Here is a 22,731-nt window from a genome sequence, read left to right on the forward strand (position 1 = left end):
GTTTTATTTCTTTTTGTTTTTTTTTTTCAATAGGCATTCAAATCAGCAGAAAATCAAAGCGAATTTAATTCAATTCTTACTTGGAGCACTCACATTCTCCAAGCACCTAATAGTCCCAATATCACGACTTACTTTATTTCTTTTACCATCGTAATAATTACTTGAATTTAATTCCATTTAAATTTTTTATGTAATTACTCGTATATGTCAATATGACAAATTTCATATTGCTTACTCAGCATCGCCCCAGTAGCCTCGAGTTCGTAATTATTGATGAAACGTGCCGACTCAGCGCCAACTACCGATCGGCCCAACGCTTCGCGATCAGAGTGACTCCTCCACCGTACAAATACATTGTTTTTAATATTGAGCGTGCGGCTACTGTCGCTAATTACGAGTAACTATTACGAAAAACCGATGGCATACTTAGAAACTTAAACAAAGCGCATATAAAGACAACTAGCCGTCGACTATACGTTGTTGCGTCTATTGCTTGATTGTGTGTTGTAAGCGGGATTAGACCTACCGACGACTGAGGATGATTAAATATTTTTTATGGTTCACAGTTGAAGGGTGGCACGTACACTTATACCACGTGGGTAATTTATGCATAGTCAATTTGGAAAATGCTGTCTCAAGTTGGCACGTGTTCAATGTCGTGAATGTATATGTTTAAATAAATATGTAATTGTACCTAATTCTTGCATTATTATTAGTGCTTGTCAGCGAATAAATAAGTTTCCTACCACAACTGTGCATGGATAAATGTCACACCTCCTATACTAACTATATATGATGTTTTAATATAACGTTTTTGCTAATAATTTAGAACTTTAACAAAACATTTTGCAAAATTGCGATAATGAGTAATTTGCCGCTAATAATAAACATTAAATTTCGTTTGGTAGTAATTCTTCAGTTGGCGCCTTGAAACTTATTGTTTACATCATAAACGTCGCTCTGCTGCTCCGAACAGGCATTTATGGTATTGGTCCGTGTTATTTCTGCGCGTGACATTTTTGTATTTTTCATCCATTAGCTTCAATTAGTGACCAACATTTACGTCCATATATGTCCTAAATGAATACATCAAGAGAAAAAAAAAACGAAGCTTTGCTTTTCTGATCCAGTTTTTGGGCAGTCGACATTATTGAAATTGTTTATTCAGAATCATGCGTATCCTTGGCGTTGGGCGATACATCATACTGCATGTAATTTGACACGCGTCTCCGCAAGTCGGTGGTGATATGAATTTAGTGAATAAATGTGCGCCAGCTTGAGTTGCAGGCGAGTGACGACGTGGTCGTGGTCGGACTATCGGCACGCATTCACCGCATTATCCATGTCGCCATGTACGATATCATGTAACAATTGCTTGAAGGCTGAAAAACTTTGGAACGTTTAATGAAAAACATTGCGATTTATAACTGAACTGATAAACATTATTATGCTGTATGATTTCTTTTTCAATTTTGGTTCTGCTTGAGTTAACTCTGTTCGTAATCGAATTCTGAAACTCATGGCGCCCTGAAACTAATAAATTGCGTTCAGACTCGGCTCCATGTACGCATGTATCCCATGTACTCATTAATTTCTTTCATTTTTATTTGGGGCATGAATAACGCGGGTTAGTGTTTTGTTGGCGATATAGACGCGCTGACCCAATAAATGTCTCCAATATTTCAATATTATTAGTGAAACGTGACCGTCCCGCTGACTGTATTAATGTCAAAACGACGAAAGTACAAAACGCGAACGAAAACAAACGCCGAACGTCACGGGCTGCAGTTGGAAAAAAGGAATTGAAAACATGCATAGGAATGAGTTCGATTACGACTTGCTACTTGACCCACGAGTAAGAACTACAGGAGAATTATTGCTAATGAAGTGTTGTGTTACCATTTTATTGAAGTTATATTTTTTTGACTTGTATGTTGTTACGTGCAAAGTCTTTGCATGGCAGTCTGGTGGTGCAAATTGCAACTATTTCTTAATTAATTGTTTTGATGTTTTGCAAGCTGCAATTGTTTACGTTTTCAAATTGGCAACAGTCGACGGCGAAAAACTCAAGGTTTTTATTTTACATGGGCCTGTAGTTTATGTTTAGAAGTGGCTGATTCATCAAAACATTCGGCAATCAATTACTTCAGCAATTCTCCAGCATAACAGCCCACTTTATTCTTGTAACAATCTGAAATAATATAATACTTATATTTGATTATGAAATGTATAGGATGTCTGAAAAAAAGAAATACTCATTTGAATGTGTAAACCAATCTAATGAATTATTGGAGTGGTTTCTAATCTATCCAATACTGCTATTTAAATGTAATTACTCTGTATTTAATAGTTAAAAAACCATTAAAATACATATATTGCTTATTGTATCACTAAAATTTCTTTTTATTTAATATTTATTATTTTTTACAAATGACGATGTCTTTTTACAATATGTGGATATGCCGAAAAAAAGGAAACGCCACAGATTTGGTCATATTTGTTGTCATGATAGATGTACTTAATTGTAAAATTCTTCTTATTGGTTATGATGATCTCTTTTACGAGGCCTATACGAGGGTATAAGGGTAGGTATCTTTGGTCCTTCTGTACTTTCCGATATTTATTTACTTAGCATCCTTCAATTTCCAACTTCATGAAACCTTTATTTTATTTATGATACTATTCATGTCTTCCCTAGTATTGATCATAACCAGAATTAATAATTATAATATTTATAATTTATAAGTAGAAAATTCGAATGGATGAAGCTAATTTGCTTTATTTTTGAAACTGATAACATCAAAGTGCTATCTACGCCAAAGTATAGAAAAATTAATGACCATTTTAATTTAAACTATTGACCATTTAATTATTTTTTTTTAATTTGCATCAGGTACCTATTCAAAATTTGTGAAAAAATGTAGGTAATATTATTTTTACTTATGTCTCCTAACATGTAATGAAACTATACTCAATATATTCACACACAGTAAATCCCAGTGTGAACTCCGTTCGCGTAGATTTTAATAGAGAACTGCGCATGTTATTAATTTATTGTTTTTTATATATGGCATGCCACATCACTTATTATATCTCACAATTTCTATTCCAAAATTCTTTATAATTATTGTAACAAATGTCTTATGCTCGTCGCAATACTTATGCATAATCCGTACAAATTTTCATGATAATCGAGTGAGTAATATGTGCGTGAAAGTACAACAGAGAAAGAAACTCACTTTTGCATTTATAATGTGTACTCGTATAAGGATTTTTTGAACGGCAAGTCTGACTGACAATTGCAATAATTCCAATAATGGAATGCTGTACTTTACACATAAATTGAAGATTTGAAATAAATTGACTTCATAGAAAAAAATTCTGCTAGCTGGCAAGATATTTGACAGCACAATAGAATCAAAGTAACTTCGGTGCAGGTGTAATTTACGTAAATCATCTATTAAACAATAAAAAACATGATGAAGCTAAGTATATGTCTATCTTTCAGAAATTGGTCTCATTACACGTTAAAGAAAATCAACTAAATATGTGAATTTGTGAATGCTGCAATAATTAAACTTACTTTTTTTAATTATAATAATATAGAATATCTAAATTTGACGTCAACCGCAATTTAATTTTAGAGGAGACAATGTGTATTAATGGTGATTAATGTTTAGATAGTTGTTTGTAGTTAGCCAAATTTTATTTTATAAATAAACGTAGAATTTACCTTTTAAGACGCATGTACCTACTCGTATTTCAAGAAATATGATGTGTAATAAGGTAAGTGCATGGCCTGTTTCTTTGAAAAGCTTGTAGATATATATACTCGCAAGTAGTGCAATTATCCGTTTGTTTTGGTAAAAACTGTGAAACATTGTAACTGATTGTAAGGAAAGACGATGGAATTGAACGTCTTGTGTTCTAAAGCCCGGTGTTTTTGCATTCCACCTGAGTCATACTTAAATACAGCGTCGACTTGTTTACGTTTGATGAGAAGTGTATCGACTGTAATGTTCGGATAATTAGGTAATATGATATTTTCTGCTACTTTTTATATACTGTCAATTTAAGAATATTTAAATACCTTGATGAAAATAGATTTTAACCTTTTACCAACTTCTATCACACTGCCACTGTTAGTTGCAATTTTGTGTTTATTGAAGTTTCGTAATAGACAAAGATTTTTTTGTAATTAATTCATTAAATTGTATAAATCGAATATATTTATTGCACCCCAGTAAGGTAAATGTTATTAAAAAGTACATAAGATGTTGTGAAGGTGGTGTAAACTCTGTCTAATTTAATATATTTTTTTAATAATACACTCTTCAATGTTCCTATCTTAAGAATTGGACAAATACCATAGTTGGTTAATGCGATAAATATTATATTTTCTATAATTTACATTAACGGCATTTGATAAGCACTTCAAATTGGTAAAATTATACTTTTAATTTATTGACATTAATAAACTTACGGCCACAATCAAGTCGTTATTATTTAAATTTTTCTCATTTCAAGGGTAACTTTATATTTCGTAATTCCGTTTAAGTTTAAGCTTATTAGTAAGCACTTACTTACAAGTAAATAATTTTGTTCCCATTCTGAATATAGGCGACATCTATGAACCGGCAACTAAAGTATTAATCGTAATTTTTGGACTGTCTGTTATCCCCAAAAGTTTCGTATTGTGATTCATAACGTACTTCCTAGATTTCATCATTAATACCAATATTACTCGGATTAGAAAGCAATGTTATAATTACAAAAGTTTACATCTTGAGAGTTTTTAATGTACTAAAACACGGTATAAAACTAACTTTTGTCTTATTCTATTTATTTTTATTTTTATACTCAACATTACATAAACAGGATGGCCCATAGGAAATTTTAAACATGTTTGGCAACAATTTCTGCATTAGAAATTTATTTGTTTTTTATGCAAAGAAGTTCAACTGTATTTTTGCGGTCACTGTACTTGAAAGCCAAATTCAAGCATGCTCATTCTAATTGTACTAACAAAAAACGTTTCCTTGTTTAAGTTACGCAAAATTATTTAGAAACTTATTTCATCGTTTGCCGCAGTAAATAATGAAATTCATAACAGTGACAATGTTTGTGCCTATGTTAATCTACTTACATGTAAGTTATATGTTCTATATTCGAATAAAAGAATTAATTCTTTATATCCTTAAGTGTGCAGAAGGATTACTATTTGTGGACAAACATGAATCTAACATATTCCTGCCAAATTTAGGAAGAATCACTGGGCTTATCAAACATTATTCAGACTCTCCGCAAAATACATACTATCAGTATAAAGGAATTCCTTTCGCTGAATCTGTCGAACGGTTCACTGTAGCAAAACCAAAACTTCAATGGTCTGGCACACACAATGGTAAAATTGAAGGTAAGGTCTGTCCTCAACCGATAGGAAACGTATTTTATCCAGGGCAATTGGATGAAAAAAATTGTTTGGTTCTTACAGTTACAACACCAACTGTAAGTTATTTAAAAGTTAAACGTATTATTTATCAAACATTTCTAAAAGTTTCTTTGTTTCAGAATCCTAATAGTTTGACAAATAGAAATCGTAATCATCCAGTCTTAGTTTTTTTCTTTGGCGGAGCTTTTCTTGTAGGTACGACCCATACAAGTTGGTACAACCCAGAAAGACTTGTTAATGAGGACATTATCGTTGTGCAAATTAACTATCGTCTCGGTGCGATGGGATGGTTAACAGACGGAAGTATAATTCCCAAAAACCTGGGTCTTAAAGACTGCCGTTTAGGTTTAGAATGGGTGCGTGATAATATTGCTCATTTTGGGGGCGATCCCAAACAAGTGACAATATATGGCCAAAGTGCTGGGGCAATTATATGCGATGCTTTGTGGCAGTCAACACGATCGCAACATTTATTTAATAGAATCATTTTACAAAGCGGCACTTTGATAAATCCTCATAGTGTGCAGAAAAATCCCAAAGAAGCATTTCGACAAACTATTTCTACAAGTATTTGCAAACATACGTATAGTGCGTCAATTTCAGCTCAAGTTGATTGTTTGAAGAAAATTCCTGATACATTATTATTGTATTCTTCTGCATTTTCATATGTTTTCGTTGACACGCTACAATATGGAAGTGTAAATGGTCTGGTAGCTAGCGTAGTGGTTGAAGATTCACAAGATCCGGATGCAATAGTTGTAAGAAGTCCTTTAGAGCAATTAGAAAATGGATATTTTCCAACAAATAAATCAATTATGATTAGTATTACAAGTGAAGAGAGAATTACTTTTGAATTTGGTAAGTTAAAACAACTAAAAATTATAAACAGATCAAGTCAAAGTAACTAGGATAACACTATTCTAGCAAGAACATCGTTAAGAGGTATTTCTAACAAAGGAATTGTACCTGCGGGTATGAACGCTGTAAATCCTGAAGAAGTAGGAAAATCAATCAAAGCCTATTATGGTGGTAGTCAAGCAGATTTTAATAATTTACCAGACTCTGTTTTAATTCGAGTAACAACACAATATTTTGTATTGATAATTATAAATCAACAGAAACTTTCAGGCATCCAGTGATTTAATATATAACAATGGGATCAGAAAATTTATTGATCTAGTTCAGCCTCGCTTAGACCACAATGTCGGAATTTATTGTATGCAATTTAGCTATGCAAGTAAAATTGGACGGTTGAATTTTAATGGACGTGTTGGCCACGTGGATGATCTTTTCTACATTTGGGGATTGGAAGCTGTCAGCGCTGAAAATTTTCGAAGATTTATAATTCCAGCTAAAGCTTATGAAAAACGAAATCAAATTGTCAAAATGATTGCAAATTTTGTAAAATATGGGTATTTATATGATACAACTATCAGTGACTATATAATAAATGTTTTAATTGTAGTAATCCTACTCCAGTAAAGGATTCTTCTCTAGAAAATATTATTTGGCCCAAAGTGAGTAATTTAAGCCAAGTGGATTATCTAGATTTTGATACAAAATTGAAAGTACTGCAAAATCCCAAAAATGAGAACTACGCATTTTGGATGGATTTGTATTATAAAAAAGGTAGACCTACAACCACATTGTAAAGTAAATAAAAGTATACCAAGAATCCTTATTAAGTGCATGTTGATGTTTAAACATTTAAATCAAATGTTGGTACCATTGTAATCGAACTTTAACATCACTTCAGTTTGTGGCAGTAAATATATCCATATACATTTCCATAATTTATTAATTGTAATCTGTATGTATTACTCATTTAATGTTTTATCTTGAATAAATATGTACCAAGAAACGTTTAATTTAGCATTTAGCTGTGTACAAAGTACAGGCTAGGCGAAAAAAACAATGAGCACTAGGCATCTAGTATTTCCACTTGCTTGCATACATATTCTTATTCGACATCTCGGTCTCCCGAGTCCCGGTACGTCGTTGCGTCACTCTGCAGGTGACGAGGCGTACGAGACTAGCCGCGTGCATTCAATATTAAATGTAAATGAACGTATCGTCACGCGTCGGCACAACTTGACTTTGATTGAGTTGTGGAGTAAACATCAAACCAACCAACTCGCGAGTCGCCTCCGCCGCTCGCAGTTTACTCCGTTCGCTTGTTGTAAATCGTTGCCGCATCCGCCTAGAGTCGAACATAACCAAAATGGCGTTTAATTTCCCAGCGTTTTCATACATTATTGCATTGATTGTAGACGCATTTCTTATCTTCTTCTCGTTGTTTCACGTCATAGCATTCGATGAGCTTAAAACGGACCATAAGAACCCCATTGATCAGTGCAACAGTCTCAATCCAGTGAGTAATCTAACATTTGATTAAAAGTTGCCCACTCATTCAAACATTACTATGTTTTAGTTGGTTCTGCCAGAATATATCCTGCATATATTTTTCAATGTACTGTTTATGGCAGCTGGAGAATGGATTTCGCTGCTTATCAATATACCATTGATAGCTTATCATATTAATCGGTACCGCACCCGACCAGTAATGAGTGGTGCTGGTCTGTATGATCCCACCAGTATCATGAACATGGACCAGCTAAACAAGTGCCAGTGTGAGGGATGGGTCAAGCTGGCGTTCTATTTATTATCATTTTTCTATTATCTATATGGGTATGTAATTGCATTGGAAAGGGCTCATGAGCATGTGACATGATGAGCTTATTCATCTATATTTGTATATAATTGAATATAGATATTCCAATGATGCAGTTTGTATTAAAAATATATACAGCATTGCATTGGAAGATCTAACTAAATAAGGTGCAAGAAAAGAAATGATAATAGTATTAATAATTAACTATAATACATAATAAATAGATAAAGAGCTATTCCAATAACTTGCCTGATGGCATGTTCACATTTTTGTGAGCACAGAGTGTTTTTCTAATGCTGTCTGTTAAGTGTTCAAGAACCGAAAGCCCTAATAATCACTGGTTGTTTTTCTTGTTCTGTTACAGAATGATATATAGTCTGATTTCATCGTGAAAAGGTCGTACACTGAATATCGGGCAGATTATTTTAATTCTGTTATTGTAATTTGTGCTTTCAAGACATAATCAGTACAAGAAACAACGTAAACTTAATTGAACGAATGCAAATACCAATAAGAATTTATGTTCGTACATAGTTATAAATTAGGCCTGACGTTATTTGGGTTAATTCCAAGTAATTGTTGAATGAAACTTTAACGGTATGTAATGCAATTTGTGTTTGCTAGGGTTTTCGGTTCTGACTAATATTAAGAACGGTTTTTTATTCACATCAGCAACGAGTTGGTTTACTGTCTTATATTAAGCATGCAAACATTGGCAATAATGTGTTAAGAACTGAAAATCCGCACACAAGTCTGTAAAGTCATGTAATTATATACTTAATACACAGGAACACAATCAAGAAACTTTCTTCATGTTACTTTTTATTTGTTTTGTTAATTTAATAACTAATTTAATTTAAAGACTTTGTAACAAAAACAAAATATATGTACATTGAAGGAAACAGATGAATGTATGAATGGATAATAAAAGTTAAACATGTAATATTAATCAGAGGGGTTTTATTTGCTATGCATGTATTATGATATATTCTTTTTACAAAGGTTAATAAATTGAAGATAATACATGGAACCAACTGTCAAACACAACATATTATAAGAACATTGCTTTTGTTAAATCTGATTGGAACGTGGTCATATTATATGTAATTTATTGTTATTTGTTTAGTAACTTTCTTCTTGTGTTTGTTAATGCAAATGGTGGCCGCAACTCAAATGATATTTTATTCAATATCACACAAAAACATTGGCCTACAGCAAGCATGTGGACGAATAGATAATTCTTTATGCGCGTTTAAAACAGATAGTCACAATGTCCAACCTTGTACTTTCAAGGGAATAAATATATAACAAAATAATTTTAAGTGAATATACACATTGAACTATGTTTTTTTTCAAGTATCTACCTTTTAAAGCTTCTTATATTTCTGGACTTTAGGCAAAAACTTGAATATATTTGAATTGATTTGATTAGTAGTAGAAATTTATGTAAATATTATTAATATTATCTATAAAGTTGACATTGATATATTAAAAACTGTAGCAAAAAATGGTTTTTGGTTGGTGAATATTCAATATTTGTAAGTAATATATAAAAGTGTAAAAGCCCTGATGTTATGGAATGTCTCCACTTTGTTTTACAGTAAGTTGAATCAAATAAATATTGTCCTTACTTTCAGTACTCAATTTTATGATTTTACATCCAAAAGCTACACAGGCTATTTACCACTTGATCAGTAATAATAATTACTTTAAATAGTTTTGTATATATATTTGTACTGATCAGTGATTAGTTACCTAATTTTTCTAATAGCCATTCCTCATTCAAATCCTCCAACTCACGAACTTCATATGCTCTGGTAAGATCAGCATCTCTTTGCAATGAAATTTTTGAGCCTGCATACATCATTTGTAGTTCCGCATGACTGTCTCTTGGTGTGTAATAAATGAAACACAAAGGATAGGAAACCCTCCCATCCTTGTGCTCCTGTTTGTAGGATAATATCACATATCTAGGCTGATGGCTTGGCAAGGACTCCTGAAGTTCATCAATTGTGATGTCCTCTAGTTTTTCATCTAAGACAATGAGTTGCTTCTCTCTGTCAACTTTCACTAATAAAAAATATAATAATTTATAAACATAAATAATATATTATTTAAGGGAATATAAAATGTATAAAGTTGTTCTTACATATAAGAGCAGCAGTATTGTGATCCTTCCGGAAACGAAAATCTTTCAACATCAGTTTTATCTCATCAGTCACTGCACATATTGAGTTGGACTGGAAATTATATTTTTTAGTATTAAGAGTTAACGTTCAAGTATGAATTAAGCACTATACGTACCATTTTGTTTTATGTTCGTAGATATGATAAAGTTATTGTTGCGAATGTATCATTCCCAGTAAAGTTGATTAAATTGTTGCTCTGCTTTGGCTCGTATTCAGTCATACAGTCAACTCCCACCTAAAATTACCTACTAATAAATCGACAATGTATGTAGTACTGATCTGTGTACGTATGTACATACATACATGCAACCATATATACAAAGGAATTGACGGATGAGGAATGCCTTGCACGCATAGTAGAACAAAGAAGTACTTTATGGAATACGGAGGTTTGAATATTTTAATACAAATAATATAAAACAAGAACAAAAACAAATTTTTTCTGTAAATTCTCTACTGCTAATTTAGTAATACTAAAGCTAAGTGAACCTATTTGTAAATTTATCATGAAAGTATTTAAAATTATTAATAAATTAATGTTTAATATAACTTTTAAAATGTTATAATTATTAACTATTTTATAAATAATTGTGAGAATCAATGCATTATTGAATGTTGGGGACTTTTTCTCTGTCAGAGTGCATAGATGAAGTGCGCATGCGTCCAAAATAATTTGTAGCAGCACCGTCGTTGTCATTTCGTTTCACGAGGTCTCACTTTCTGTGCGTCCCCTTGAAAAACCGCGTGGTGTATCTCTCTTTCGTCTCAACCTGAACATGGCGGACTCACTTGCCAGTGCGGTCGTTTTCGACTTCTTAAACAAAAAAGACAAATCTGTTGCCACAGTTTTTCAAAACAAATGCAAACCGGTAAGTAGGCCCAGCAATTTTTTAACATATTTTAACAAGTTCGAATAATTAGTTTTGTATCCATGCTTGATTTCGCTTCCTTTCTAACCTGCAACACGTGGTGGCATGGCCTCGTGTTTTATGTTTCTACCTTTATTTACTATTCGTTTTTAATAAATACAAATTTCCAATTTTCAGCAACAACTTGTTAAAGGGGCGCCTAGCATTATCGACTTGGTAAATCATTATCTGAAAAGCGGACAACATGCGACCAGACTAAAATCAGTTAGTACTGAATCTAGTAGTGAGGATAGCAGTGATGAGGAAGAATCACCCCCGCCAAAAAAAGCTGTACCTGTATCAAATGGTAAAGCAAAGCCTGCTGCAAAAGCAGCAGAAAGTAGTTCTGAGGAAGACTCCAGTGAAGAGGAGGCCAAACCAGTAAACAACACTGTGAAACCAGTAGCCAAGGTTGCTCCAGCTAAAAAGCAAGAATCTTCATCTGAAGAAGATAGTTCTGAGGATGAAGAACCCAAGAAAGGTGCTGCTAGTAAACCACCTGCCAAGGCAGTACCTGCTAAAAATGGAGCTGCAAAAAAAGCAGAATCATCTGAAGAGGATAGCTCTGATGAAGAAACACCTGCTGTGAAACAGGTACCGGCAAAGACCATTCCCGCAAAGACCGTCACACCAGCCAAAAAAGCAGAGTCGTCATCAGAAGAGGACAGCTCTGAAGATGAGGCACCTAAGAAAACTCCCGCTAAAGCACCAGTTGCAAAGAAAGCAGAGTCCAGTTCCGAAGAAGATTCGTCTGAAGAAGAAACCAAACCAGTTGCTAAGGCGACAACTAAACCTACAGCACCCGTGAAAGCGGTTGCAAAGAAGGCTGAATCCAGCTCGGAAGAGGACTCCTCTGATGAGGAACCAGCCAAGCCAGCAGTGAAATCACCAGCTGTTGCAAAGCCAGTTGCTAAAAAAGCAGAGTCGTCTTCTGAAGATTCTTCAGATGATGAAGAACCCAAGAAAGCACCTGCAAAACCAGTGCTGAAAGCAGCAGCTGCTAAGAAAGCCGAATCAAGTTCCGAGGATTCCGAGGATGATTCAGATGATGATAGTGCAAAGAAAACTCCTGCAAAACCAGTTGCAGCTGCTAAACCGGTAGCAAAGAAGGCAGAATCATCTTCGGAGGAGGATAGCGATGATGAAGAGCCTCCAGCGAAAAAGGCTGTTGTCACACCACAAAAGAACGGTATGAATGTTGATGACGACGAAGAAGAAGAAAGTAAAACACCTAAACAAGGACAAAAGAGGAAAGCAGGAGAAGAGGGCGATGATGAAGTATTTAACTCTGCCAAAAGAACAACTACGGCAACTTCGTCAAAGAGGGTGAAGGCAATGAGAACGGTGGAGATTGGAAGGTACGTTTAATCACTTTTTATATGCCCATTATAAAATTAATAGTTCTATAACCGATGTTGTAATCGTAATTATAATGTAGAAGCGTCGCACATCTACACCATTCCGGAGAGTGCGTGAAGAGGAAGTTTACGTTGATCCCAGATTGCAAGATAATTCATTTGATGCTAAGGTAATGTACGACTCTTTTCACAAACAAATGCCCTGGAACAAGAAAAGAGAAAATTTGGTACAACTGCCTTTTATTTAAGCTTTAAACTATGTGATGTGAATAGAGTTCGTACATTATTTTAGCCATGTACTGTGTGCATCGGTGGGTTGTACTTAATTTTTCTCTTTTTTTGTTTTCAGGCCCGCAACAGTTTCGGTCGTGGTGGACGCGGAGGTGGTGATCGCGGTGGACGTGGATTTGGTGGTCGGGGTGGACGTGGCGGTTTTGGCGATAGGGGAGGACGTGGAGGTCGCGGCGGATTTGGGGATAGGGGTGGACGCGGAGGGCGAGGTGGATTTGGCGATCGTGGTGGACGTGGAGGTTTTGGTGACCGCGGTGGTCGTGGCGGCTTTGGTGATCGCGGTGGTCGCGGCGGTGGCTTCAGGAAATCTTTCGATGGCGGCGATAATGGTGGACGTGGGGGATTCAGAGGGGGTCGCGGCGGTGGATTCAGAAATAGTTTCGGCGACAAACCTGCGGAGAATAAAAAGATCACGTTCGATTAAGTCACCAGCACTTGTTTAAGCAAAATAAGCCAGATTTTAAATATGTATATAAAATAGGTAAGATTCAGGCGCTTTCTGGTATTAAATTACCTATATAAGTAAAGCATGGTTGCGTTGCATAACTAAAATTATTTTTTTTATGCTACAGAGAAATGCACGTGGTTCTTGGGGAGATCGAGCTAATCAAGACTTGAAGCACACGCGGGGTAAGTCCTTCCGCCATGAGAAGACGAAAAAGAAGCGAGGGTCATACCGCGGTGGTCCAATTGACATGGGTGTCAACTCTATCAAGTTTGATGATTAGCCAGAAAATTGTCTCGTCAAGAATTACGCCTCGACTGGAATCGTTCTTGTTCTACTTTTGCTATATTCCTACTTAACGTGTTAAGTAAAGCACTAATTTGACTTAAGCATGATGCTTGATCGGCATATTGAGCCATTAATCGATTATTATAATTTTATTCATCCTTGTATGCATTACACGAAATGATGTGTGGTTCTAGTTAGTACTATTATGGATTTCCAATTTGTTTTTGTATTTCGTATATCCATGTAAGAATTCATAATGTTAAGACGTGCCGAAAATCTGTGATGTGTACTGAAGGTGGAACGACACATTGTTATTAGAAAATAGATATTACATAAAGTCTCGGAAATTTCAATAGATACGATGATTTGTAGAATGGAGCATATTTACCGATTATTATGATTGATGTTAAATATCTTTTATGTGAAATGTTGATTTAAACGTTTTTATCTCAACGTTTATAAATAAACATACAGATATACAATGAGAACTTACTTATATTAGTTATAAACACAAATGATAATATCAAAGAAAATCTATTTATTAGTTCATGAGTTGACAAGTCTGATTTGATGAACGGGCTATGCTTTGCCGAGTTCTGTTGTACTCGTAGAGGTTCCAACACAATACTTTCTGTGAACGTTTAGTTTGCCGAGATTGTAATAATTCATACTGTAATCGAAAGCTTTTCAGTGTCGACAAATTGTGCCAATAATTTGCGCACGATAATCGCAGCTTAATTGAATGGCCGCCCGCATTGTATTGAAGATTTCCTGCGGAAAATTACTGCAGTTTAGCTGAATACACGCGCGCTGCCTGCCGCCACCAAGAACAGCTAGAAAACGAAATTGAAATCCAATATTTGTAAAACACGGTATTATCGCCGCGCTTATGTTCCAAGCAGGTGATTTATCAAACATGGATTAATACGCGCTTGCTGCGAGTATTACTTTTAACGAAAAAAGAAGTGTTAATTGCGTTTACAGCGCTACGATGCGCAGTTGCAAGAAAACACGTAAGCCGTTTGTTCAGCTTCTCGATTTGATTCGTAGCGAGTAGGGGAGGGCAATTTTCTAGATGTTTATTGCAAAACTAGCGTAACTAGCGCATGCCAACCTATTCCACGTAGGCAATTTGTCATCGGGGTTTTGGTCTAAAAAAGTTGCGCAGCGCTCATTTTCAATTGTATACTGCGTTTTGTTCTGTCGTCTGGTAGCAATTCTCTGTTTTTGGACTTGCGAGATTGATTAAAACAAAGTCGCCTGTGCAATTATTTATTATTTCCGGCGGCGGCGGACAGTAATGGATTTTTTGTTTTCACATCAACTGAACGCCAGCCTAGGGGGTGTTTGTTTGCGTGTACAATCTATAACATTGAAACTGAGATTGCGTTTCGCAATAATTAGATTCGGCCAACGCGTATTACGCAGTGTCGAAACGCAATAAAAATTAATTCGTGCTGGAAGCTTTACGAATTAAACGGCTCTGTGCAGGCCTCGCTTATGTAGCTTTTATGCGTTATTAGAGAGATGTGTTGTAGGAAACTGCTGCGACACAGATAGGAGCCTAAACGTAGGCTAGCGTTTTGATGTGCGATTATGAATTAAGAAACTCGTGAATTTGTGAGCGCGCGTCACCGCTTTCCATGTTCCCTGCTACATGCTTCCCCTAGTTTTGCATATGCATCCGCTGGCGCTGTCGACGGATGAGGGTGTGCACAGGGGCATAAATTCGCTCGAGTGTAAATATTAAAAGTGACATTAAATCTAAATTTCTCTTTACTATAATTATCATCACACAGTAACACCTTCTATGTGCAATGTGTCATCATAATCCTATGAATTCAACCCGCAGACCATTTAACACGAGGCACACGTTCACTAATAATTGCAATTGTCAATGATTTTAGAGTGGGAAATAAGATTATACGACTTACGCAAACTTTGGTCATGTCACAACTGAAACTAGTATAAAAACTAATTAAATTTAGTTTTATCTCAATTTCCCCGGGAGAAAACATGAAGAATGTAATTAACGATGGAATAATGAAGTCCGCTTTAGTTAGCGATAAGAAAGTTTTAAAAACCTATCAAAATATAGCGTTATCAGATTGCATTAAAACACCTTCGCGCGTAAAGTACCTTTCTACGAGGTGCAAAGGTCTATTGTTCGCCACAAAACCCCCAAGGCAGTTTCTAGAGTCGTATATTACTTATTATCACTTAATTAAAGTGAATTATGACGACATTGGCGGTGATTTTCTAAAGATTTGCAGCCATACGAACGCCGTACGAGTGTTGGGATGATAAACGTTATAGGAGTTTGTCAGTTATAAGGGTACTTTGTTCACTTTTGTTTGGTCCCATTGTCTCCTATAGCAAATAAAAATCAAGGAATTTGCAGGAAGAAAAATTGTTCCATAAAATTAATAATAACCAGTCAATAAATTATGTGTAGATATAGCATGAGATATATGTGTTATGTATTTATATATTATAAAGTTGCGAAGGGAAGCAATGCATAGATCACATGAATGTCACCTATGTTTTCTTTGTTTCATTTGTTTCACTTGCTTGGGAGGTTTGCGGCAGTTACAGAATGTAATTCAGCGGCGGAAAGCGGTTGGCGTGTGTTGGCCGGGCGCGAAAATAGGTTTATGGTACTCGAGCGTGTCGTGCCGTAAAACGTTGATTGGCGACAGAAGCGTTAAGCCATATACTCGTAGAGTGGCAAAGCGAAGTGATGGCGGCGTCGGTACGCGAAATGACAAATGTTTGAAGCCGCAGTTACGTTTCAAATTTGTATTTGATGTAGAAATGTAGAACTGGTGAATCCGTCGGTCATGTACATCAGTAGCAAAACAAACTTGTCACAATTGATCATTATCAATCAATTTAAAAGTAATACTTGTTTGTTAGTGTTACCAATTCTGCGTAACAATTAAATCAATTATATTCTTATTGATGCTTAGTGTGTATTTTTTCTTATTCCAATTTGTTTGCTCTATGCCTGCTGCGTTTACTAATTGTATTTATTTTTCCACCCTTAAACGTTGCCCATTTCGTTTTTATCCCAATCGTGTCTCATTCTTTGAAACACGGGATTGAATACTCGTATATGAATTGTACGTACTTTGATTGAATATCTGCTTTCGATTCTGATAGATGTGAAATGAGTCGACGGATCGAAACGATTACGTTATTAGTTGAGCAAATCTCTTCGACTGTATTTCCTCGGCGCCGAATGCAAAGAAAAAAGAATAAACGTTTCGTTCCCAGTTGAATCGCGCATGGAGAGGAAAGAATACGTTGGAAGACGCTGAGAAATGGGGAGGAACGAGCGAAATTAATCGAATTTACTTCTGCACGCACGATTTACTTTTTCGTTATTTTCCTTTATTTAGCTTTGCTCTTTTTTACACGACAACATTTGCTTCTTTTCGGGCGGATTATTAAATTATTGTTCTCTTGGGCACCTTTCTGTGCCATCTTAATTTAATGAAGCGACGACACATTTGCCACTTCTTCGGAGGCGTCGACGTAATTATTGTTTATTCCCGAAAGGAGGTAACTCAAGTAACTAGTACACTGGAATCTGAAATTCTTGAATGGCTGTCGTTAATCAAATCTGCTGTTCTAAATAATGATATCGCTTATCGTATGACGCTCATGGGAGTACACGACGTAGTGAAGGCAAATCATGCCACACAATGTGCTTACTTTGCAACTCATTGATTTATTTAATTCTTGAAGCCAAATTCTTCAAAATAACAGGGAAATATTTTGAAACATATTTTTATGTAACTACAATTAATAAAATATGTTCAAAAATGTTGGTTACAATCGCAATGGCTATTTTTAACTTGGTGTTGTACGCACGCCAGTAATTTTTCATCAGTGTATCAGTTTGTTTAATGACTTTAATCAGATGATTATCATGCGCTTCATTTGTCATGTTTAGCATATCAGTTGAACGCTTTATCAAAAGTTTTATTATGTTTCTGTGTAAAACGACCGGAAATCCCAGGTCAAATATAACTACAACGCTATGTAACGCAATTAATATTACTCCTAAAATACCTATACTTAGTCTAGTTTAAATAGCTTAAATGTACCACTTTTCATTTTAAGATATTTAAAAGCACACTTCATTGCGCAATTTTCTGTTTGAAATATTCACGAGGTCCGTTCATGTTTTATTCCAAATTCAAAACCTCCAGCGAGCTATAAATGTAACGCGTGAATTTCTCACGTTGCCACTTGCGTCGACAACTTTATCGCAAGCTGCAGATAAAGCCGAGAGTTTAAAAAAATCAACGAAGTCATATCGACAGTTAATCCCCGGTAACTTTCGTTCGTTGGTTCCTGCGTGCTTCGATATCAGATGCCTGGTTCCGTAATGGTTCTCATAAGGCCAACTTATTTTTGTAACTGCCCATTCGATATGGGTTTCGAGATTATTTCGTTACGATTCGCGCAACTTTCTATTTCTTACAGCAATAATTGCCATTAGGGTCGAGTTGAAAGTTGTGTGTGATTGCAACTCTCGACGTTAATCCCGAACGTGTCCTGATGTTTTATTGCGCGATTCTTATCGTGCTCGTTTCCTGGCGTATTCTGCTTTATTCGGAGTATTTTTTCGTTTTTCTTCGTCAATTGATGTGCTCGAACGCCGGCCGCCACCACCGCCACAGCCGCCACTGGAGAAGTAAAAGTAAAACTTATCAGTCGCCGCTGTAGTATCTGTGGGAGCAAAGCCGAGTAGAAAATCTGGGAAAGCGCCACTCGGCGTCCTGACATCAGTCGCCAGATCTTCTACAGATAAAAATGTTGCTAAAACTACATCGTCTAGGTATACCCAGCTGTACTCGCCCCAATAAAAATACATCAATAGGAGGCAATAAGGTGTGACATACCTTGCTCATAACTAAAATAACATATATTCATTTCCTTTACTACGTCATTTGATTTTTTCTTAAGTTTCCAAAACTTTTTTTCTATTTATAATCTAGTTAAATAAACATGGTTTGTGCACTGCTTATATGCGTAGACTGTAGTCACTTTGTTTCTTGAATATGTGCATACATAATAATCCAAATTAAACCACAAACACAAACACTCATCACTTATTAGGCAAAATGTTTTGTGTTATAGAGATAGTCCGAGTGGTAACCATACTGCAATGGACCGGACTAACTTTAAACTACTTTATGTCATAATATTAATTTGTTTTTACTAAACTAGCACTTTTTTCTCAGTTTGACCAATGCCTATATAAAAAAAATGTATTACTAAATTTTACCAAATACTAAATTTAAATTCATACTCTGTCGACTTGATGAATGTGCGATAACACCTCTATTGAGCAAGTAGAGGTGCATACAAAGTTGGCGAAATTAATGGAAGCGACTATTCGGTGCCACCTATGGGATATTGGTTGTGTGTGCAAAATTGTCCCAGTTCCACGGACCAACTCCCAAAACGTTTCCGCATAATCGAAATTACAGCATCTACGCCGCCTCCGCGGCCACCGTCGTCCGTGCCGCTGTTGTTACCGGCGAACGCTAATTATGGATACAACACAATTTAGCGCTCAATTCAAATCAATTTGGTTTCGGTTCACAACGTTATACCTACATGCATGCATACATGATGTTGATAAGCAAGATGCATTTACATGCGAAATGTTGTTTACGCTTATCTTTCCCATCTTTCCATTTCAGTGTGAAACAATTGCTGTGATTCGATTTTTAGTTATATAAATTATTATATTATTGCCATAGAAATTACAGAAATTTAACAAATTTAACAATTTTTATAGCCATCAATTAAACATTAAATTTTGAATAAAATGTGCAATAATTCTATAATAATAATAATAATAATTTTCTACTTCCATTTCAAACACAAAAAGTAGTAAACGGACGACCAATCCGTGTGTAATATCCATTATCAACGAGCATTATCTACGGGTATTATCTACAGGACGGAGCTTCCGCCTGCGCATTTGCCTACGGAGCAGCACAAAACCGTATGAAATGCCATGCGACGTCAGTCAAACACGTCAAAACAGGCGCTGCTGCTTCTCGTGTCGGATTTATAATACAAAAGTTGAAATTCAAAAACCTCAACGTGGAACTAGAAAAAATAGCGTAAGCATTACATGGCTAAACGTTGATAAACAAAAAGGCGTTGAGTAAGGCCCCCGTTTTGCCACTTAATGCTTAATATACTATAATAAAATTTTTATCAAAATAAATTAAATAATGGGTAAAAAAAATATATTTTTACCGCCGTAGCGGTTGAATAATTCATAATAACAACAACTATAAAACTGTATACAACTGCTCGTTTGAACCTTTTACATGTTTGCTGCGTTAATTAAAGTAGTTATTTGTTTTTGCCTCTCATATTAGAATGGTATAGTTTTTATGTTCATTACAGTTTTTAATTTCCACGTTTTAACTTCCACATCCTGCATAGTTATGATATTTTCGAAGCATTCTAAATGCATCCCCGGATGTCTATAAACCACTAGCAAGTTGCGAGTCTAGAGTGCGTCTTTTATATGTTTTCATATGTTTTTCACCTCGTTCCCACTTTATATTCGGCTCGTTCCGTTCGCGCCGCCGCCTCTTGCAGGTACACTTTTCTCTCGCAACCCCGGCTGGCTCTGCGCTTCGTTAGATTCGAAATGACGCCGCGTAGTAGGTCTTGTCATTTATCGCACTCCATTCGAATTCAAATCGTAAACCTCCAGAAGAGCTGCCCACATATTTTTGCTTCCGTATTTTGTTTATAACTGCTTGTGTGAATTTTAACCCAGTTTCATTTTAATGAGTTGTGGTAGAACGTAAAACCGCATTTAGTGCGGTTTTTTGAATACGTCGTTAAGTAGTTGGACTTTTAATATTCCAAAAACGTTTTCAGAATCTTAAGAGCACATTTTGAATAAGTTATAATGAATTATCTCACCGCAAATGACGGGGTGAAGGTTGAAATATAAGGAGATTTTGCTGTACCGAAGTGTAGGTATTCAATTTTTACCTTATATTTCATATTTTACATAATAAACATAAAATAAAAATAAAAATTGAACATTTAGTTATAAATTTTACATACGTCACAAATAAATAACTTTGCTACGTTTAAATTTATTAACAACTTTTTACCACCTTATTTAATTACTAGTTCCAGTCTCAAGGCCACTTTGCAACTTTTGCAAGTACTTAAGAAAGCTTTCTATGTTGAGGTATCACCACGATACCTATGCATAAACCTTAAAAAATAATATTTATCACAAGAGAGAAAAAATGTACTTGAATAATAATTAAAAAAATAACTATCATTCACACATGTTCAACAAGAAAAACTCAAAATCTTGAATGTTGAAATCTTGTTGCGTGCTGTCGTTGAGTCACATCTAGGCGATTCGTACGCCGCTGGCGAGCGAATAAGTTTGTGCCATTTCTGTTTGGCACCATCATTTGCATGTCACGCACGTATGCGAAACGATAGTCACATCCGGCGGAAATATCTTTGCTAGTTCTGCAGTGCACTTAAGGTTTCAGTCATTTTCAACTATATTTTTTCTTCATCTTTGTGACACGTTGCAAAAATTGAATCTTTTTTATTCTCCCAAATACTCAAATATAACCGCTAACGTAAATTAAAAAAAAAAATAATATGGTTGACCAAATTAGGAAAACGAGGGGCGAATTCAACATTACTCGCACCGCATTCTGCGTTTTGGGTTCTCGCATTTTCGGCTGCGGCCAGACCGCGAATTGCACGCGGACTACTGCGCGTCGCCGGCGTCGTTGTTATTATATTAAATCGTGCATATGTGCATATTAAATGTGTACTCGTACCTCCCATTCGTGCAACGTTTCTACCGTTGCCACCGCCGCCAGTGCCTGTGCACGCAGTGTAGGCATGAGTGATTTCGTGGCTAATTTTTAACAATTTAATTGAGCTTGCTTCTCTTTGCTTAGCGCAAATACATGGAGCGCAAATTCTGCCAAATTTTATTTGCCACTAACGTTCGCACACATACTAAATGTTCCAAAAAAACATTATAACTTTATATTCCACTAAATTTCTGTTTTGTTTCGTTTGCAATTTTATTTTATTTTATATCATCTGTCCGAATGTATTTTATAATTATTGTACTTGTACATATTTTTAACATGTTGTTGGCTTGTCAGCGGTTTGAGTTTTCATCGTGAATTTCGCCAGAATTTCAAATTCAGGTTGGTATCCGAAACACAAACACCTAAACCGTGACGTTGGGATACGTATATGGCAGTGCCGAGTTTGTAGTGAATGCAAAATAATATGGGAAATATATGCAGATGAAATTTTCGTATATTTGCCAAGAGGATTAATTGAACAGCCAAACGAACGAACAAACGGAACCGTCGCGCGCTTTATTCAATTATTGTGTCCGCTAATTATTTAACCGAATTATTCAAATTCAGTTATTTGCAAACTGTGCATCCGCGTCCGTTGATGATGCCTTTATGGTGCCCGCACATGCGACAAATTTCTGATTACGTTTTATTTAAATTCCGCTGCTCGTTTCATTTACCAGTTGTTAATGCAAATAGAACTGCAGGATCAATATTCATTTGAGAGATCCATATTATATCATTGTGATTTTGGTCATGGTTAGGAATGCGGCAATTTTTGTCACTTATTTTAAACTAGTTATACGAGGGTGGTCTGAAAAATTTCCGATCTCCGACGGAAGGTATTATTACTATTTACTTACTTATTATTTATGTACTATTTGGACGAGTTACAGAAATGGGAGCATCGCTCGGAGAAGCATGTAGAATTACAAGGAAACCATGTAAAAAAATAAAATAAAAATTCAAAAAATGTCCTTTAGTTAGGTGGGACTCTTTTCAGACCACCCGCATATATAAATAATATATCAATGCTCATTAATATTTTTATATCATGCATAAACGCATCAATTGAGAATGTAGATTTTGAGTTTGTTGGTCAGGTTTGATGTGTAAAAATTATGCGACATTTGTATTTATTTAACAAGTGTAATTTACACTCGCGACTCGCGCCCTGTTACGCTTCGAATTACAAGCGGCCTGTTTGGGGCAACGGTTTGTT

At 35.5% G+C, this 22,731-nt stretch overlaps 3 protein-coding genes across 4 annotated transcripts; 2 read left to right on the forward strand and 1 right to left on the reverse strand.

Moving 5' to 3' along the window:
• The first annotated feature begins 7,417 nt into the window (after positions 1-7,417).
• cni (protein cornichon) lies at positions 7,418-9,072 on the forward strand. Its single transcript, XM_065307616.1, has 3 exons — positions 7,418-7,823; positions 7,884-8,140; positions 8,488-9,072. The coding sequence occupies exons 1-3, from the start codon at positions 7,674-7,676 to the stop codon at positions 8,513-8,515; spliced, it is 435 nt and encodes a 144-aa protein (XP_065163688.1). The 5' UTR covers positions 7,418-7,673; the 3' UTR covers positions 8,516-9,072.
• On the reverse strand, positions 9,067-10,577 carry GMF (Glia maturation factor). The gene is made up of 3 exons (XM_065307617.1): positions 10,428-10,577; positions 10,273-10,363; positions 9,067-10,193 (listed from the first exon to the last, which is right to left on the reverse strand). Exons 1-3 carry the CDS (start codon positions 10,428-10,430, stop codon positions 9,871-9,873), a joined length of 417 nt encoding a protein of 138 aa, XP_065163689.1. The 5' UTR covers positions 10,431-10,577; the 3' UTR covers positions 9,067-9,870.
• Positions 10,578-11,007: 430 nt separating this feature from the next.
• On the forward strand, positions 11,008-14,090 carry LOC135795738 (nucleolar protein dao-5-like). Of its 2 annotated transcripts, none has more exons than XM_065307514.1 (4): positions 11,008-11,181; positions 11,359-12,578; positions 12,659-12,748; positions 13,442-14,090. In XM_065307514.1, exons 1-4 carry the CDS (start codon positions 11,089-11,091, stop codon positions 13,485-13,487), a joined length of 1,449 nt encoding a protein of 482 aa, XP_065163586.1. In that variant the 5' UTR covers positions 11,008-11,088; the 3' UTR covers positions 13,488-14,090. The 2 variants fall into 2 exon arrangements, with proteins under 2 accessions (XP_065163586.1, XP_065163585.1); XM_065307513.1 differs by lacking the exon at positions 12,659-12,748 and adding an exon at positions 12,928-13,350.
• The last annotated feature ends 8,641 nt before the right edge of the window (positions 14,091-22,731 follow it).

Source organism: Atheta coriaria, unplaced genomic scaffold, assembly GCF_025399875.1.
Source record: "Atheta coriaria isolate IRGN ID8LTWV9N9 unplaced genomic scaffold, Caltech_Dcor_3.1 hic_scaffold_7_pilon, whole genome shotgun sequence".
NCBI lineage: Eukaryota > Metazoa > Arthropoda > Insecta > Coleoptera > Staphylinidae > Dalotia > Dalotia coriaria.

Coding starts and splice junctions, on each gene's coding strand:
- cni (XM_065307616.1), top strand. CDS start 7,674: ATGGCGTTTAATTTCCCAGCGTTTTCATACATTATTGCATTGATTGTA. Junction 7,824..7,883: donor AGTGCAACAGTCTCAATCCA/GTGAGTAATCTA, acceptor ACTATGTTTTAG/TTGGTTCTGCCAGAATATAT. Junction 8,141..8,487: donor TTTTTCTATTATCTATATGG/GTATGTAATTGC, acceptor GTTCTGTTACAG/AATGATATATAGTCTGATTT.
- GMF (XM_065307617.1), bottom strand. Junction 10,194..10,272: donor CAATACTGCTGCTCTTATAT/GTAAGAACAACT, acceptor ATTTTTTATTAG/TGAAAGTTGACAGAGAGAAG.
- LOC135795738 (XM_065307513.1), top strand. CDS start 11,089: ATGGCGGACTCACTTGCCAGTGCGGTCGTTTTCGACTTCTTAAACAAA. Junction 11,182..11,358: donor TTCAAAACAAATGCAAACCG/GTAAGTAGGCCC, acceptor TCCAATTTTCAG/CAACAACTTGTTAAAGGGGC. Junction 12,579..12,927: donor AGAACGGTGGAGATTGGAAG/GTACGTTTAATC, acceptor TTTTGTTTTCAG/GCCCGCAACAGTTTCGGTCG.